At 45.7% G+C, this 19,481-nt stretch overlaps 1 protein-coding gene across 1 annotated transcript; it reads right to left on the reverse strand.

The window, feature by feature from the left end:
- Nucleotides 1-10,982: 10,982 nt before the first annotated feature.
- LOC133923489 (transcription repressor OFP3-like) lies at nucleotides 10,983-12,880 on the reverse strand. Its single transcript, XM_062368778.1, has one exon. It carries the CDS (start codon nucleotides 12,473-12,475, stop codon nucleotides 11,390-11,392), a length of 1,086 nt encoding a protein of 361 aa, XP_062224762.1. The 5' UTR covers nucleotides 12,476-12,880; the 3' UTR covers nucleotides 10,983-11,389.
- Between the last annotated feature and the right edge of the window lie 6,601 nt (nucleotides 12,881-19,481).

A 19,481-nucleotide genomic window follows, 5' to 3' on the forward strand; every position in this document is an offset into this window, starting at 1 on the left:
ACAGCTATTTTGGCATTGCCAACAATGGTGATGACCCCTGTTGGCCTAGGGATTTTGATCACTTGGTATGCGTAGTGGGCAGTGGCCATGAACTGGGCCATCACTAGTCGTCCGAGGATAGCGTTATACGCAATCCCAAAGTCGGCCATATAGAACAGGACCTTTTTGGTTCTAAAGTTGTTCGGCGAGCCGAAGGTAACGAGTAGCTCGATTTGCCCTAGAGGCTTAGCCAAGGAGCCTGGGTTGATCCCAAAGAAGGGTGGAGATGGCTTCAATGAGCTCCTCAGAATATGTAGGGCATCCAATGTGTCGGCGAAGAGGAGGCTGATCGAGCTCCCCCCGTTGACGAGTACTCGACCCAGTCGAATGTTCTGCACACGTGGGTTCGACCACGGTGGGGTAGCAACCAGGGCATCTAACGCACATCGGGTGGTCGGCCTGGCTGAAAGTGAGCAGGACCTCCAACCACTTCAGGCGCAAGCTCAGGTCTGATGCGGTCTCCCACACCTCCTGGACCACCGACTTGTATTCCCTATTAGAGGAATATGTCGTGGTGCCTCCAAAGATGTGGTGGACCATGGGATTGGCCTGCTGGTATCCTAGTGTCGACTGGTCGGGGGTGGCCCCATACTCATCATCCTTGTTGTGCTTGTGCTTGTGCTTGCGCTCCCCGAGCTCCTAGTTGACGATGCCTCGAACGGCTTTGCACTAGGTCTGGTCGTGGGTGTCTATACGGTGGATCGGCAGTAGCCCCGACCCTTTTTACCATCTTTCTTCTTGAAGCGCTGGCATGTTAGGCCGGTTTGCTCGACCGTCAAGACCTTGGGAGATCTGGCCTTGCACTTGCTCTTCTTATCCTTCCGACTGACCTCTTTGGAAGAGGTGGGCTGGTCAGAAGCAGGTCATAGCCTAGTGTTGATCTATCACTCTCGGGCCTCGGCGGCCTGCATGCACTTGTCCGTGAGCTCAAAGAGCTCGGTTGTGGTTCAGATTACCCAGGTAGCCAGCTTGTCGACTATTTTCTAGTCTTTGACCCCCCCCCCCCCCGCTTGAATGCTATGATCACAGATTCTCCCGTGTTTATTGGAATGGTGTTTTGGTGTTTGGTGAAACGTCGTATGAAGTCTCGCAGTGACTCTCCTTGCCGCTGCTAGACCTGATATTGGTCGTACTCAACCCCTGGTTGTGTGTAGGTCCCCTGGAAGTTGACGATAAACTAATCGCACAGGTCCTCCTAGGAGTGAACTGACCTGTGAGGGAGGTTCATCAGCCAAGACTTGGTGGAACTGATCAAGATGGTAGGGAAGTAGTTGGCCATGACCTTCCCATGGCCTCCCGCAGCCTGCACCATGGTGGTGTAGATTTGCAGGAACTCCTCCGAATTGATCGAGCCATCATACTTCTCGGCTAGGATCGGTCGAAACTTGTCTGGCCAGCGCACCTCCCGTAACCGGGCGGATAGGGCATTGAACCCTGTCCCGTAATGGGGAGCCACTCGTTGGGCGGTGGCACACACCCGATGGGAGAAACGACATTCTCGGGGTCCCAACAACTAGGTGGAGCCATCATATGTCTCCCTACAGGGGAAGGCATGCGGTAGGTCTGCTTGCCCTCCTAGCTGGCTGCCTGACTTGATCTTCCTTCCCTTTACAAAAAGATCCTCATCCCTTTATATAGTAGGGAGGAGGAGAACTTATGTGTGGGTCTAAACAAAAGATCCTGCTCATCCTAATATCTAACCCAATCCATCATTACAGAGGATCGTCCCCGACCACTTGCTGGATCGACCTGCTGACAATGTCCCGTCCATCATGCGGTGCCACGTTAACCTAGAAAAGTCTCACTCCATAGCATTTAATGCTACGAGATGGGACAAGGCCCCTATGCGTTGTCTATAACTTCGCCCACTGGAGTTGGCACCTGAGGAAGGAAAACACTTGAATAGATGTCAATAAATACAATTTGACAGGTTGTGTCAAATTCGGCCCTGTGACCAGGAGGCCAATCAAGGGTTTATGTGATGGCGCAGGGAGACTAGTCGCGTACACCTCATACTGGTCATGGGAACCATACCCTGATCGTGCGACCGATCGGTTTTAGAAAATATACGTCTCTGGCTGTTATATCGCTCACGTGGCCCGTTTGCCAGGGTACCCCTTTACTCAATACACCGATAGTACTCATCACTATATTCATCGGCAAGTATTGCAAAATAGTCACCACCAAGGTCTTCCATAATAAGCCTAGTAGTTTCTTTGGCACAACTATTGATGATATCTCTTTGTATTTAGAGGGTAGTCAATTTACAGCTTTTTGGAGCATTCTTCAAAACCACCTTGCCAACTTCTTGAAAATTTCCTGCTAGCCAATTTCATAGCTCAAGGAAATTTCCTCTATTAAGTGAATTTTCACTTTCATCATGCCCATGACAAGCCAAACCTTGATGCAAAAGAAACTTCAAGCATTTAAGTGAATAGGTCAAACGTGGCATATACAGAACCTTCTCTTTTTTGGTGATGGAAGAAAAGTTCTCAACAATTGTTGCTTTAGGTGTAATGAAGGAATTATATTTCTCTTGAGCAAAATGAAAACTAGTTATACCACCACAATGTTTTTTAATCCTCTTTTTCATGTGCCAATTCCTAAATCCTCCTTTCACAAAAGCATCTCCACCAAAAAAAATTAGTTTTATGCTTGAATAAATAGCAAACAAAACAGAATGTGGCATCTAATTTCACACTATATTCAAGTCAATTAAACTCATCAAACCAAGTAGCAACAAAGCGCCGTGGTTTACCTCCAATATTCCTTACAGGAAAATCATGGCCCCATGGTTGGCATGGCCCCAATGCAATATATCCTCTTATCACATAATTTCGTTCATTGACAACATAGCCTTTGATGAGAATCCTCTTTCCGGGATCATGAAAAAGAAAGGCAATATCATAAATAGATTCATCACTTGATTCATACTCCGATTCATCACCATCTCCGGTATGGGACAAAGGGGAAGGTTCTGTCTCGGGTTCATTGATTGCTATCTCAAGTTCGATTGGTTCAACCACTTTCTCTTTCTACCAGAGCATCATTGGTTCTTATGCCAGGCTCAAAGGAAGGGGTATCTCGATTCTTAGCTTGACTCTCAATGGTAATCGGCTGTGGTTGGGTACTTTGATTCTGAGCTTGACTCTCAGTGGTAATCAGCTATGATGTTGCTATGGAATCTACTTTACGTGTCTTTGCAATTCTTTCCCATAAAGATTTCAAATTAACCGATTTTTTCTTCATTTTTCAAAGCTCTAAGATCTACATTAAAAACATACATAGTTACATACCTCAAAACTAAATTCCTATATCAATTGTGCAAGAAAATTAGAAATTGTGAATTTGGATTGGGGATTGTCCTCACCAATGAGCAGTGACCAGTGGTGCATGCCCGTTCTTGTGTGGCATTGCCTGGGCGTTGCGCCTGTGGCCCTGCGCGGTGTTGTGGCTGCGTGGCTACACGCGCTGAGCCACCGACTCCCTTGCGGCCTTGTCGGCTTGGGCGTTGCGACGCTGCGCGATGCTACGAGCCTGCAGCTGCGCGCGCCGACTGCCGAGCCACCGACTCCGGACTCCCTTATGGCCTGCACGCCCTCATTGGGACACTGGCTCGCCGTTGCACCCTGCACGCGGCTGCCGGCTGTTGTGCTGCGTCTAGGAGGTTAGGGACTTAAGGTTAGGATATTATGGAATGGGGAATTGGGATTGAGGAGAGCCGGAGAGGTCAAAGGGGGAGAGAAAGAGAACCGAGACGAACTGAGTGAGAGACTGAGAGATCAATAGGAGAGGCACACAGACTCACAGACACGGAGTCACGGAGGCCATGGACAGATGGACTGTGAGTGACCGAGTGGGTTGAATGGGCTGCTAGGTTATTTGCTTGTTGGTTTGTTTCCTGTGAGTTTGGGCTGGGACAAGAAGCTAAGAAAGAGCGAATTTAGCCCAACATAAGCTATACGTATGTATATACCATATATATACTTGATTTTTTGCTAAAATTGTTGAGTATTTCTAAGAATACCCATACATCAAGGTAGGTCCACCCCTATTGTATGCATGTTTGAAAGCTACTTCACTGCAGCTCCTTGAATAGTCTGTTTAGTGTTGGACACTGGATGACATGTTTGAATCTCGAACCAGTGATTTTTTTTAAAAAAAAATGGAACCTCAGTGGTACTACTGGTAGTTGGCAGGCATGGGCTTAAAAGCATCCACTAAATCTTCGCAAGAACTGCAAGAAACCAGCAAATTGCAGCACATACTTCGGACTTGTTCATGTAACAAGTGTGAACATACCATGAATACGGCAACAGTATCTGTAGTGCTGGAGCTGTAAACTGGGAGACAGACTGCGGTGTGCCCATCACTGTTGATTGGCTTCGGAGCCTGTCGCTTCTTCCAAACAGTAACCGTGGATTTCTTAGGCAAAAGATAACCGAAGGATCGATACAGGAAGCTTCTCCTGTACCACCCTGTTCCTGCACATATATGTCGACTCGAGTACCACCATACTGAATACTCGTATGCAATTTGGGCCTGCCGTACCGTAGGAATTGCGTGTAGATTCAGGTGGTGCAAAGAGGACTACGGTCCGGTTGTTCAACAGTGTTCGCGGTATTCGAGAACCAAATACCCTGCTTGGGACACAGGAATTCGGCAAGGTATTTTTCCGCTGGCTGTCGGAATGAGTGGGATTTTTTGCGAAGCTGTGTAAAGTTTCTACCGAATTCAGCTGGACTGTTCAATCCGTTCTTGCAATTTGTTACTGCAAACAAACGTTGGAAAAATCACTTGGACTTCAACAGCCTCTCCGTCGTATCAGACGCGTGATACAAATTCAACGGCTGCTCTCATAGTGGCATGATGTGAGGGCGGTCGTTGTTTCCAATCATGCCGTATTGTTTGTTATGTCATGCAAATGGGGCCTCGTTTGGGGCCATGTACTGCATTTCGATGCGACAAACGGAATAGTAGTGCTGCCGCATCCAGAACCATTTAGGGGCATCCCATGTAAGTAGTGAAAGGAGGTTGAGCAAAGGAAAAACATTTTAAAACCATAAATTTTAAAAATACATTTCTATATCATTAATGTTGTTAAATTATATCAATTAGGTCTATACGGGTTCAGAAAGGATTTTGACGCTGACGTGATATGTCATATGGTACCTACATGGCAAAGATGGCTGACGTGGCATTCCACATGATTCCTACATGGCAAAGACGATACAGAAAAAAATTAAAAATAATAAAGAAAAATCAGAAAAATTAAGAAAAACTAAAAAATAGGAAAAATCAAGAAAAAATCAGAAAAAATAAAAAAATCAAGAAGTCACGAAAAAAATCAGATTTTTTAAATAAAAAATAATAGAAAAATAAACAAATAATTAGAAAAAATTACAAAAATAGAAAAAAAAATCAAGTCGCATGAATATGTCACAAGACCACATACAACACATCCTATTCTATAACACATTTTACTTTTAGAAAGGAAATAGAATAGGAAGGACCAACGAGTAAGTCTATTACTAACAGGTACTATAACATAATACTATGTCACTAGACTATATGCAACACGTACTATATGCTACCAGGCAGTCTATTGCTAGACTAGTGAGTGGGAGCGGCACGGCCGGGGGTGAGAGGATGGCAAGAGCGAGAGCAGGAGCAAGAGAGCTGGTGCATGATTGTGTCGGCCTATTTTCGATAGACAAACAAATTACTGACGTAGCTCTGAATGGCATGGTGGGTAATTTTAACAAAATTATCATAATTACCAAAATATGTAATTACGTGGATCAACGGATTAGGTTTATACTATCTCTCACCTCTACTTAGTATGGACCACCGTAAAAGAGCTCTATTTTCTTCACTCATCTTTCCTTTATGTGTAACCAGTGGCCACAGTGAATGGATTACTTTCTCATTGTTGTTCTGAAATAGACTCATTTATTGCATATGGTCTAATGACATATTACGCTATATTGTCTGTTAGCAATAGGCTCACTCGTTGGTCCTACCTGTTCTAATTCCTTCCTAAAAGTCAAATGTGTAATAGAATAGGACGTGTTGCATGCTGGTGGGTGCGGGCATGCGCGGCGCAGCGCCATGCTGGAGCATCTACTCGACTTCCTCGACGTGTCATCGGTCGCTGTCCTCGCCTCCTTCAGGCACCGCATGGCAGACTGCGTCCTCATCGGTGATGCAGGTCATCTGACTACGTGGATATACTTTAAGTACTTATCGGAAATAGGTTTTAATACATCGAATATTATCTTAACAAATTGTATATTAATTAATTGTTTGATGTTATTGGCACATGAGGATATCTTGCGCGAACAGAATACGGCGAGAGTCTCTTCCAACGAGAAGGCTCAAGCTTAGGGACTGCGATGAGCCGAGAGGAAAGAGCGAGAGAAGGGGTGTGCCTGTGATAGACCTAAGAGCACGAGAGATTTTACCAGGTTCGGGCCTCTTGATCGGATAACAACTCTACATCATGTGCTCTTGCTTATGGTGTGTATCAACTAGTTACAAGAGGAATTTCTACATCTGATCAGAGGAGAAAAATCCTTCCCCGATGGTCTCCCTTCTCCTTTCACCTCCCCTGTGGGGCTTCTTTTATAGGGAGGAGGAGCAGGGATATTACCACCCTGCTCCAAGAATATTATCCTACAACCACGTGGATAGGAGGGGTTCTGGATCCTTCATCCCTGTACACACCACGTGGTAGCGGGGATATTATGATTCCTATAGTAATGCTATAGTGTACAGTATAAATATCACAGGCTAGGGCGTTTTCCCCAACAGATGTTTTAATACAATTGAAATGATCAAATGGCTCACAAGGGGATGAATTGGGCTATTAAAAAAATTACTCCTATCGAATTCTAGAACAAGTAACAACCTTAGCCTATATGCATTTAAATACAACTACACGATCAAACTAGATGGAAGCTAGAAAACAAGCAAGCTAGAACATAAAGGTAAATGCGGAAAGTAAAGCTTGCAAGTAATTAAATGCTCGAATGTAAATGCGGAAAAATAAGGAGATGGACAAGAGAACATTGATTTTTTTTCTGAGTTATCGAGGAGTTGGCACCTCCTAGTCCTCGTTAGAGCATCCACAAAGGATATCGCTCTCCCTTGAGTCACGACGTCTCAAGTGCTCACTCGTGATTGCCACTTCTCCATTTCTAGATTGACAGGCATCATACCAAGCACATAGCTCTTCTCGAGGCTCCCACAAGAACTCTAAGAGCTCACTAAGACACTTCCAATCACCAAAGACCGACTAAGTGCTGCCAACCATCAAGAGTAACATGTATTGTGTTGAACTCTCTGCTTATGATTTTTTTTCTTCTAAGTTTTAAGGAGATTTTGGTGAATTCAGAGGGGTCGGGGTCAGTATTGAGAGGGCTAGACTTTAGTTGCTCTAAGATCTAGACAGAATCCCACACTAATTCTGATTCGGAATCTTAGTTCATCCAAACACTTGTATTTATCTTTGTCCAATTCCAATTCCACGATTCTGGACACAATTCAAAGAATCAAACGGGGGAATTGTATTTGCCAACGACTTTGGATGATATGATTGAAAATATTGTTCTGCATGCGGTACAACTATAACAGATGTGATATGTTTTATATTTACCATACGACTTTGAAGAATATAATTGGAAATATTGTTCTGCATGCGGTACAACTATAACAGATGTGATATCATTAATCTGGTCATGAAAAAAACAATGTAGACAGTTCAACTTTTTCCCTCGACTAACAAAATCTAGAGAGATTTTTTTTATATCAAGATAAAATTGTAGATGTAGATTTATTTAAGATTTTCCCATATCTGATGTTTTTGTCTATCAGAATTCATACGTCTATCGTGCATTCCCATATCTGATTTATTTAAGATTTTTCCCATATTTGTGTGGTCCATTGTATAATGCCGCGGGCATCTGGTACTACTTCAAGAGCCAAACACTCAAGAGGAGCAGTCGCTCACTAAAACTGTCATTGTTGCATTAACACAGATATGAAGCATATTCCTTTCCGAAAGAAAAATGTGCACAAGCATGGAACATATTGATCAAACCTCAACTGCGAGGCTCAAGAAATCCCAAGGTGTAACAAGCATTCAAGAAAAAGAACCAAAAAGTTACCTGCTCCAGAAAAGCTCTGATCGAAAGGAGGAACTGCGTCCAACAATCTAAGAGGAAAAGTACCAGGAATTCACAACTGTATCAGTGCTGAATGCTGAGTGATGCCAGAACTTCAAGAATCTAAGACGGAAAAGGAAAGAAAGAGAAGAACCTGCAAATCATTTACTTGATCTTGTGATGCCAGAATATGTTTCCTCTATGTTAAACGAGAGATCATATTAACAAGTTGACTTTTTCGGTGCTTCAGGAAGCAAACTTTTCCTACGGCGCTAAAGAATTTTTACACTTGAGGAAATTATAGGAGTGTTTTCTAATCAATTTACCAAGAATATCTTCCCTGCCATTCTGTAAGACTTGTGGCCCATAAAAGCGGGGATTGAACCCTTATTGTCTCAAAATTAATTGCGAAAATATAACCGAAGTGAAATGAACAAAATAAAATTACACTTGTATTAATATTTTGACTTTGTATTATTGTTTTGTGTTGGTACCCTGGCTAACGCATATAAATTCACTGTAGATTACCAACATACGACTTAGTCAAGTAAATATTCTAACTAGCCAAGAATGGCGGCCTTCCAAAACACACCCTCGCTATAGCTACTGTACCAACATGCGGGCCCATGTAATATACAGAGGATTCTCGACCCCACGGCATCCGGCGACGCCGACCCCCTCAGCCTACCCACTTAGTGCAACTGCCACCTCACCGCCACGGAAGGATCAATTGCCGTCGGATTTGAAGCACTAAAAGATGGACAGAGCATCACCGATTTCTGGTTGAATGCCGAACTCGATCCCACTCCTCTGGGCATAACTATCCCCCTAAACCCCCTCCTAGCATCGCCAAGCGACCATAATTTCCCCTCACTCTTCCATGCATGAGCACCACCCGAGAGCTCTAGAGCAGCCCCCGAGCTTCCATCGTCACTCCTCGCCATTTACCAGGACGCTCTACAACCCTCCAATACCAACCCGTATCTCAAACGAGTTCGTCGTTCTCCCCTTGCCGTGTTCCACTGCTCACCATCGAAGACCACCCACCAGAGCTCAATTCCGGCTACTCCCCGAGACTGCGTCATCGTGCTTCATGTCACCATCGTCGCCCTCTCCACTGGTCTCCGGTAAGAACTCCACCTAGTTGTTCGATCGTTTGTCAACGGTCGAGATTAGATCTACCATAACGGTTAGTCAGCCAGCCACGTAGTATAGCCACATCAGCACCATAATCCAACGTAGCATGCCACATCAGCCCCTCTTTTCCTCCTTTTCTTTTATTTCTAATGCTAACATCACAATTCTCTTTTTTAGTAAAAAATCATAAATTGAGAAATTCTTTTAATAATTCTATTAATTCATTAAATAGGTTTTACTTTAATAAAATAAATGCTTTAATATTGAATAATGTTTAAATAAATCTGAAATAATAGTTTTAATGTTTAAATAGGTTTTCCATAAGTTTTAAAATCTAGAAAAAATAACAAATAATTATGATAAATTAGAAAATAAGTTTTCTAGCTGTAAAATAATTTTTAATAATATGTTTAAATTCTTTTTAGTGATTCTTTGATTAAGAAAAATCTTTAATTCCTACAATACGCTAGAAAATCCCCAAAAAATACTAGGAGCATCCAAAAAATCCCAATAAAAATCCTACTGCTTTCTTTCACCATTTCTAAGCCATATCTCCACCGTCACAACTCCGATCTAATCATTTCCTTCACCAAAAGTTCACTAAAAATAAAAAATTGAATATAAATTTGCACTTTTGTGTTTTGATTCCTTTGTTACAGCTGACAAAGCAACAAGGAATATTGTGATGTGTTGTCCGATTTCTTAGTATTGGTCAAAACTGATCAAGAAAAGACAGTACACGTTCTTAAATGATATTAACTACTTTTTAGAAGAATACAGTGGATGATGTGTGTTTATCTTCTGAGATGGATATTGAACCTTTGTAAGCTTATCTTTCAGGATAATTTTCAAGAGAGTTGGGAACAAAATGTTTGGCCTGATAAGGATGTTAAAATGGAATTAGACAGAGGTGATAGTAACCGAGGAGAAAAACAGATAAATCTTTCATGAAGCATGGTAAATTAATTCATAGTTATTGGTTAATTTTAGCATTTGGGATCTCTGATGCTGCCCGGCCCCATCATCCCTGCCCTTCCAACGCCACCGCCGACCTCCGTCACAACACCGAAAAGTTCCATGACACGTATAGGCATGCTAATCAACCTAAGTTAAAACTATTGCTTTAAGCATATAAATTCGCTGCACATTACCAACATACGGCTTAGTTAAAATTATTGTTTTAAGCATATAAATTCGTACCACATTACCAGCAGACGACTTAGTTATGAGCTAAGACTATTGTTTTAAGAACTCAGTTGATACTATGAACACAATAGCTAAGACGATAGATAAATATGGGATTGAGTCAAACGCATCTGCACTCGACTACTACTTAATAGAGCGAATACATGCCTTCTATTGCATCAGTACTACACTACTACTGTTGTATACAGTTCCCCTACGATGCAGAGTTCTGAACTGTAACAAGGAAGACACAAAGCATTCAAGAAACAACAGTGTAAGACCCGAAATTTGTTGCTTGTCAAATGCTGGATTGGTTCATTTAGCACATCGGTCTCGGATGCTCAACCAACTTTTAAGCCTTCAACCTGACTAATAAAACTGATCTTATAGTTCTGCGCCACCAGGCACAACTGAACAGTGGTAGTCAGTAGAGTCACTGGTCACACTACTACTTCATGCATGCCATGCAAGACAAGACCCAGTACCAACAAAATTTAACAGCTTGGAGACTCTCTCTTTTACTATTTAAGCTAGACCCCCTTAATATTCTCAACAGAAATCTGTACGAGAGTTGATTTTCAGTTTAGTACTACACACCCATACCTTAACTGTTTACACGGTACAGCATCTTACAGAGTTACAGGGAGCAGGTGTTAGGTTCAAGCAAGTACTATGCTAGTTATCATCAAGGTAAAAAAGAGAGGAGCAGCATGGTTTCACAGGCTTGGGAAGTATTTATCGTACCCAATTTAGGATCGCTAACCGGAAACCAGTTATAATTTACAATCACAACTCTTGCCACAATGTATGGGAGTCGTTGAATTTACCATGCAAGAGTGCATTGCATTTGCATGAGCTCTCTGCTACATCTTGATGTCCGAGAGGGTGGCCCAGATATGCTCGAACACCTCGACGATGAGGTCGTGGTACTCGGCGGCGTTGAGGGACAGGTAGCACGCGAGGAGGTCCTCGAGGTCGGCGGCGGTGCGGATACCGTTCTCCGCGATCATCTCCTCCATGGACTCCTGGAAGTCCCTCCTCGGATCCCGCGACGACTTCACCACCGCGAAGCTCTCCGTCAGAGGCGGCGGCGTGGTCCGCGCCGGCGAGCGCGCGGTCGTCGCGGGTGGCTTGCACTTCTTGGAAACCACGCGGGGGGTGTTCGCACGCGTCTTGAGGCGGCGCGCCGATGACGCGGACTGCCTCGGCTTGAGCTTGCTCTGTTCGGGAGCAGGAGCGGTTCGTCGGGCCTCGTGCGTGAGGGCGTCGATGTGCTCGACCAGCTCGCAGCCGTCGGGTTCTCTCCTCGACGGTTTGGTCACGATCGGCGCGAGCACCTTGTCTGGCCTTTTCTTGGTCCGCAGGTCGATGCTGATCTCCGTGGCGGAAGTGATCACCTTGCCGTCGAGCTTGTCATCAGCGCGGATGGCAACCGTCGGCTTCTTGAGCTCCCCCTCGTTATCGTCGTCGTCAGTGTAACCGACGAACCTGTCTCGGCGGCACGGTGGAGTATCGGGAGCCTCGATCACCACCATCTCGGGCCGGCGCCCGCAGCGGCAGCCTGTGGAAACCGGCGAGGACACGAAGCCGCTGCTGCTGCTGGCCGACGGCGCCAGCTTGACTGACCGCCTCCGGTGCCGCCGCCTGGACCGCCTCGGCGGCGATAGCGGCAGCGGCGGGAAGTGTGTGTCGGAGGCCTTTGGGTGGAGCGGCGAGCCCACGAGGTCGCCCGCCCGCGGCGTGTAGTAGTGGGATTCCCTGTGCGGGAGCCACGCGCCGTGCCTCGGCGTGCTCGGGACCCCGCACACTCTGCCCGCTCGTGACGCGGTCGCCGACGCCTGCGCGGCCACGCGGGGGCTGGCGGCGCCGCCCCGGGCGCGCATGCCCCGGAGCTTGAAGAACCACGCGTTGGGGATCATGTCGGACAGCCGGAACTTGTGCCTTCCCATGGCTGTCGCCCTCTGCTCACAGAGGAATGCAGTGTGAAGAACAACCACAACAGCAAGAGGACTGCTTGCGCTTGTACTGCTACGCTTGTGCTTCTCTTTGGTGGCTTGCTGTTTTGCGTATCTTGCTCTGTACGAGGAGCAGAGGCGCAGCGCATGGGAAGGAGATATGGCGAGGCGAGCGGGACGGGCAGAGTAGGAGGAGCGCAGAAAAGAGTAGGGGATGCGGGAGGAGTCGAGGAGAGGAGGCGACGTGAGGCGTCTTTTGTCCTCGCCCCTCCCTTCTCTCGCCTCTAGGCGGCGTGGCCCCCCACTGCATACGGCCGACGCGGGAAAGCCACGGCTCAGACGATCATCCGAAGGGGGCTCCGGCCTCCGGCTCACGCTCAGGCCAGGGAAACGGAGATGAGGCGGCCATGCTGCATGAAGGAATCAGGAATCATTTCATTCAATCATTCATTTGCTCGGCGTCGCTTGAATTACGGAGATCGTATTATTCTGTTTCGGATCGCATTTTTATCTGAAGAAAAGAGCGCACTGTTTTTTTTTCCCTGGTGATTTGCTGATGTGAAAGCCTTGAAAAATTCAGGGATAGGGGGATGGGAAGTTCAGGAGCGTTGGTCGGAGATGGGCCTGCACGTAGGATAGATAGGAATGGCTGCCTTCTTCCTCCACACTCCCCAGCCTTTAATTATGCGTATCAACAGCGTTTTGTCCGGGAGTTGTTGTTTAGTTGTTTTATTTCCATCACCCGCAATTCAACCAGCAGTGCAGTAGTGGTTGCCCAGCACTCGTGCAATGATCAATCTGCGAAGAGTAACAGAGACTCGCGTTGGACTGTACATGATGATCGGGGTGAAATGAAGAAACACATGTTCAGAAGTGAGAGCAGAACGCGGAGAGCTTGTGGAACGAAGAGTAGCTACTGAACTAAAACCAAGAGACCATCTGATGAGGTACCAAAAGGCGGTTGACGTTGGTAATCGAAATCTAAATTTGTCATGCACGGCTTTTGGGGGCAATGGTCAAATCTTGCTGTGCGATGAGATCTCTGTTCCTTGGCTTGCCACGAAAGTTAGAATGCGGCCCTGCTTGACTTGCCGCAGGAAACGAGCGGTGAGTCTTCTTGACTTCTTACATGCTGCATGCGTTACTGACAGGAGTCTGGACCATGCTGTAAAAGTAGAACCACAGCCCCTCATTTGCTACATGATGAAAGACTGCCAGAGGTTTATCTAGGAGTCGTCATTTTACAACCGCTCTGTGAGAGGATTGGTGTTTAGCGAGTAGCGGTTACATAATGATCGATGAGAAGGCCGTAAAATGGTGGCCCTGGCTCCTGAGTTTGATACGCGTTCAGTCCTTAGACCATCTCCAACGGTTTCCCTTCAGGGGTCAGAATCCCGTCGTGAAGGGATTCCCAGAGTCATTCCCTTCAACGCTCCAACGGTTTCCCTTCACGGTTCCCGTCACGATGGGATTCCCAGGGTCATTCCCTTCAGGACGGGATTCTCTCTCCATTTCCTTCACGATTCCCCTCGAGGGGAAGCTGTTGGAGATAAGAGGAAATAAAGGGAATGAGAACGGGGAAGTGAATCGGGAAGGAAACGAAATGAAGAGAATATGGTTGGAGATGGTCTTATGTTGGTGAACGAAAATATTTCCCACTAACAAAGTTTGGTGAGAAGCAATACACTGAAAAGGCTCAAATTTGGAGAAGTCTAGAGAAAAGATGCTCATAGTGACGATCGAAAGAGATCTCTTAGCACAATAGCCATAAGTTAGTATTTATATTGTCATTCAAAATGAAAGTGTAAATGTATATTTCTATAGAGCTAATAGAGATTTAAGTTTTCACTGTACAACTAGCATATAAGGCTAGCTCTGTAAAATATTGCTACGACTAGCTACAACGATTATCCCGACAAGTGGCCCTAGGGCTCTAGAACTTAGTCGGTCACTTATTACGGCGTCGCTATGATCCATGTGTTAAGCTGATTACTGATTAAATTAATATTAAATATTGATCACTTCATGGTAAATAGAGGACGAACGTACTAAGGCTTCAGAGGCAGCGGCCTCTGGAGATGTGCATACTTCAGAAGCCTAGGTATCCAGACCGATTCCAGAGCTTGAGGCTCCGAAGGCTCCGAAGCTAATGGCCCATAGATATAGGCTGACAGAGCCAGCGATGCCAAGAGTCCTTGATGATAACCCTAACAGCTTATCTGCACCGTGGACAAACACGAGGTCGCAAAACACAACTATCATCGAAGCCATGTGTTTAAGAGGCGGAAAATAAAAGGGCGACCTGAGCACAATCCATCGCGAGGAGTTTGCATGCAATCGTTCGCGTTATCCAAACCCGTAAACCAAGCGACCTGCACCGCAATGTATTTTGCATAGAAAAAGTATCCGCAATATAATACTCCCACCGTCGTTTTCCTCCACCGTCGCCTCGCACCGCACGGGGGCAAGGGCCGCGACGCCGACGCCTCATATTCTAGCGCGCGCGCGCGCACGGACGCGTTGCCCGCGCAGGATAATCCCAAGATGAGCCGTCGTCGGGGGCGGCACGAACGTTCCCCGCGAGTTTATTTTTACGGGGCCTGTCGGGCGTTGCGCCGAGCGGAAGCAGCATCACCACCTACTGCTGCTAATCCCACCCATCCCCCGGGGATTTGTTAATCGCGTCGCGTACTCGCGTGTAGACACAAGGTGCGGCACGGCAGAGATCCTGGTTCCGCTTCACCGCTTGGCGCGCGACGCGACGGGAGACGCCATTAGTTTAAGCTGCCCCGTGTCCCGCCCCCTGCCCTTCTTTTCCGGGCTCCTAATTACGAGCTGGTCAGCTGAAAGATTCTGCTGCCCCTGCGCTGCCCTGCCCCCCGGTGACGAAGAGGGCATGCTACCTAGCTGCCAGCTGCGATCAAATTGCTGCAGACTATGAGCCGATCATCGTGCGATTACGGTCCTGTTTCGTCACGAGATTAGCGTGTCCCTCATCAATCCGTGACTGAGGGAGTGTGCTGAGGCAATTAATACGTAGGCCGAGAGCAGGTCAGGTGGGTGCGGGGACACTGCCGGCGTTGTACAGCATACGTCCGCCCCACCGTAGCCTTGCCTTTGGTCCCGCCTGTTGATATGACCGAATACCTGCTGCAATACACATCAGAATACGGATGCTTCAGCGCGACGGAAAGGAACAAGTATTGGTGTCTTGAGCTGAGCTGAGCTTCTCATGGTCCCGCAGGAAATTGATAGATGTGTTCCAACCGTTTCTTGGGTGCAGATCTGAAAGATATCAGGCTTGAATTGGGCTCATATGATCTACTGGGACCAAGAGACTAGAGATGTTATCCATCAACGTATCATTAGAAGCAGATTAAGGAGCACCGACCGTGCTAAACAGAACACTGATGCGCCCATCCGATCTAGCTTAGCATACATGCAGCATCTTGCTGGCACGTACGAAAGATTGATTGAATCATTATTACGCCACAGAAACACGAGTCCTTGTCGATGTGAACACCTGGTTGACACTATTATACCTTATTGACACTATTATACCTGATTGACACTATTATAGTTATAGATAGCGCACGTACTCCTGGAGGCTGGACCAGAATCTTACTGCTAGTGGAGTAATTTGTTACACACGTCATGTAGCGGTAGGCAGGCGAGGGTAAAGCCCTGTTTGAGGCTTTGACCTGACGTGACAATACACGTGCGAGCCCCATAAAAGCGTGCGGAAGACTGGGGAAGTTGGCGACGCGCCGACGCCGCCCGTAGGGACGAGACGAGTAGACTCCGTATCAGGCTATTCAATGAGAAGGACACCGCAGCGAAACCTCCAATTAATCTACCGTTAATTTTCTTTTTTGCTTGTCTTGGAGTCCAGCTGACAATGCGCGCCTCTGTCCATTCTACAGTCAGTGGACCAAAGACACGCATACAATGGCGGGCTTACATTTGTACTTTTTTTACAAAAAGTTGAATACAAATCATAGGTTATAGCAGTGGACGTCAATAATTATTAAAATCTTTAAATTATATGATGTATTTCAACTCAACAGACTATTCATACTCTTCTATACTTTTTCATATTAGTCACTACCGAACTCTATCATCTCAAAGTCTAATTAGCTCCTAATGACTTAGTAGTTTTTAACTATACACAACCATTATTAAAATATAGGGCCACCATCGGACCCATACCATAAATTTGTTATCTTAATATTTAAGAACAAAAGGAGTCATCATGTTCGTTCTCAAAGTTACAAAATTAACATGTTAATCTAAAAAAATCTAGACCGTTCATTGCTATGAACATCTAATTATCTAGATTTAACCAAAAGTTCATATCAAATATGATGAATAAATATCTAATTCGGAAACATAAGAGACCATATCAAATACAATTAATAAATAGCTAAATTTGGAATTAAAAATTATAAAAAATTAGCAGTTCGATTTCTATATGGTTTGAAAAGTAAATATCTAAATAAAAAGTCCAAATAAAATAAAATCAAAAAATATTTGAAATTCATGTTAGAATAGAAAAAAGAAGAATCCATACCAAATATAGCCTTACAAAAAATTAAATTATTATAAAAATCAAGTACCTAAATAAAGAGTCCATGTAAAATATAATTAATCAATAGCTAAAATTCATAATAAAAATAAAAAAAATCAAAATTATTACTAAGATAATAGATTAAGATGCACCATATGGCTAAAGTTTGTCGCATCAAGTAGACAGCAGGCAAGTGTCGGTGTATCAGGAACCGGGGGTCCCTGAATCCTGAGGCCAGGCCAGCAATCCACCACGTGGCGCCATCCTGCGGAGTCTCTCCCGCAAGGTGAAAAAGATCGAGTCCCGGGAGAGGGCGCTCGGGGCCACAGTCGGTGGCCCCCGAAGTACCCCAGTTCCCCGATAATCCACGAAATCTAAGTACCGGGAAGAAAGTACTCGGGAAGGTGTACGGTGACCTCTGATCACCCAAGTCCCCCGACGACCAGGAAAGCTAAGTACCGGGAGAAACGTGCCCGGGGTCGCTAGCGGTGGCCCCCTGGGCACCCAAGTATCCCGAGGATCCATCGAAGGAAGTTCTGGGAGAGCATGCAGCCCTCGAGCACTCGGTTCCCCGAGGATCCGTACAAGTGTGCCCGGGAGAGAGTGCTCGGGGAGGTGAACAGTACCCCCGAGCACTCGGTACCCCGACGACAAGAAAGGGCATTCTTGGGAGAGAGTGCTCGGGGAGGCGAACGGCGACCCCCAAGCACTCGGTACCCGACGACCCAGCGAGCCCCCTGGTAGTGGCCCCCGAGGGGCCCACCGATGAGGTGTCAGCCAGTCAAAGGCCCAAGGCCGCATTTAAAAAGCGTGCGTGGCCTGTCACCTCCAACTGCTCCTGCCGCGCTTAGCGTCAGTTCCTGCCACGTTCTGGTAGAGGGGTGTGGGGTTATTAATTGCACGGGTCCCATCCCGTGCCATCCGGCCCGTCTCGGGATAACGTCGTAAGGGCCGAGGCGTTCCGTCTGCCGCGCTGCTGTGGCAGGGGAATAAGACAGGGCGGGCATTTCGGGCCGCTCTGCGGCTGCCCGGTGGGCCCTCTCCACGGCGTCTGTTGCCAGTGCATTTATGGTGACAGATGACCAGGCGTGCGACGCATTTTCCACCCCCGGTCACTTCGCCCAGAGGAAATGATGACGCCCTTTCCATTTATGGTATCTCGGAACTCGTGCTCCCCCTCCCGTTCGGGGCACGCTGCTGCCAGCGGGTATTTAAAGCCGCCGCCGGCAAAAAAAAAAAGGAGAGCTGAGTAGTGTGGGAAAACATAGCACAAGAGAAACAACAGTTGAGAAGTGAACAACACGAGACAGACTGAAGAACAAAGAGCCCCAGGCTCTAAGATAGACTAACATTCTTGTAACCAGCAACATCCTTGAGGGACTTTCTCAGGGTATTTATAGTATCCATACAGGAGTAGGATGTTACGCCCCCGTGCGGCCCGAACCTGTCTAAACACCAGTACATTTACTCCTTTCCGCATTAGATCATTCCGCACCGCCGGCCATCGCATTCATACCCATTTATTTCTCAGGTGAACATATTCAGGATCATCCCCCGACCGAATCTCTAAAAAGGGGTCCCCCAGGATCCCTGCGACAGGAGTTCACCCTCCGACAGCAAGGCACAACATGTAGATAAGATAAACCTGTTCTGATTTTAGTTGGGCTACCTACACCTAATACACAATTTTAGTAGTTGATCAAAATATATACGAATCGAATTAATACATATATACGATTTGAGTATAAGTTTGAAGCATAGATAATTTTCTCTTCTACTATCATAATTTTTGTTTCTTCTTCTAATTTTATGTGTTCTGTAACTTAAATAACACTAACCTCATAAAAAAACCTAAAAGACTAATTTTTAATCAAATGTTAGCATAATAAAATATTACAGTGAGACTAGCTATACTGTTAACGTAGATCACTTACTAAAATTATGAAGAAAAAAATATGAAAAATTAATAGTTTGATTTCCATACTTAAAGAGTCCAAATAAAATAAAATAAACAATAATTAAAATTGGGGTTAAAATAAAAAAGATTCATATCAAATAAAGTTTTAGAAAAAAATCAAATTATTATAAAAAATCAAATATCTAAATAAAGGATTCATATAAATATAATTAATTAAATATTATTGTAACAAAATATTACAACGGGAATAGGGTACGCTATCTTTCTAGTTAATCTCTAAAATGAAGTTACTACTACATCGCTTCCCTGGCTTGCTGGTACGGTCGTGCTCCGTCCCCTCCATTCTTGCATACTGGTCGTTGAGACGTTCCTAGTGCTCGAATTCTCCTGGCGATGATGTAAAAGGATTGGGAGTTGTTGCATTGTCTGGCTTTGGTTCTATCACAAGATGCTCGGTGCCCTACAAAAGGTTCATGTCATGGCCATGATTATTTCAGCATCGATGCTACAACTTG

The sequence above is a fragment of the Phragmites australis genome, chromosome 1 (genome assembly GCF_958298935.1).
Source record: "Phragmites australis chromosome 1, lpPhrAust1.1, whole genome shotgun sequence".
In the NCBI taxonomy this organism is placed as follows: domain Eukaryota; kingdom Viridiplantae; phylum Streptophyta; class Magnoliopsida; order Poales; family Poaceae; genus Phragmites; species Phragmites australis.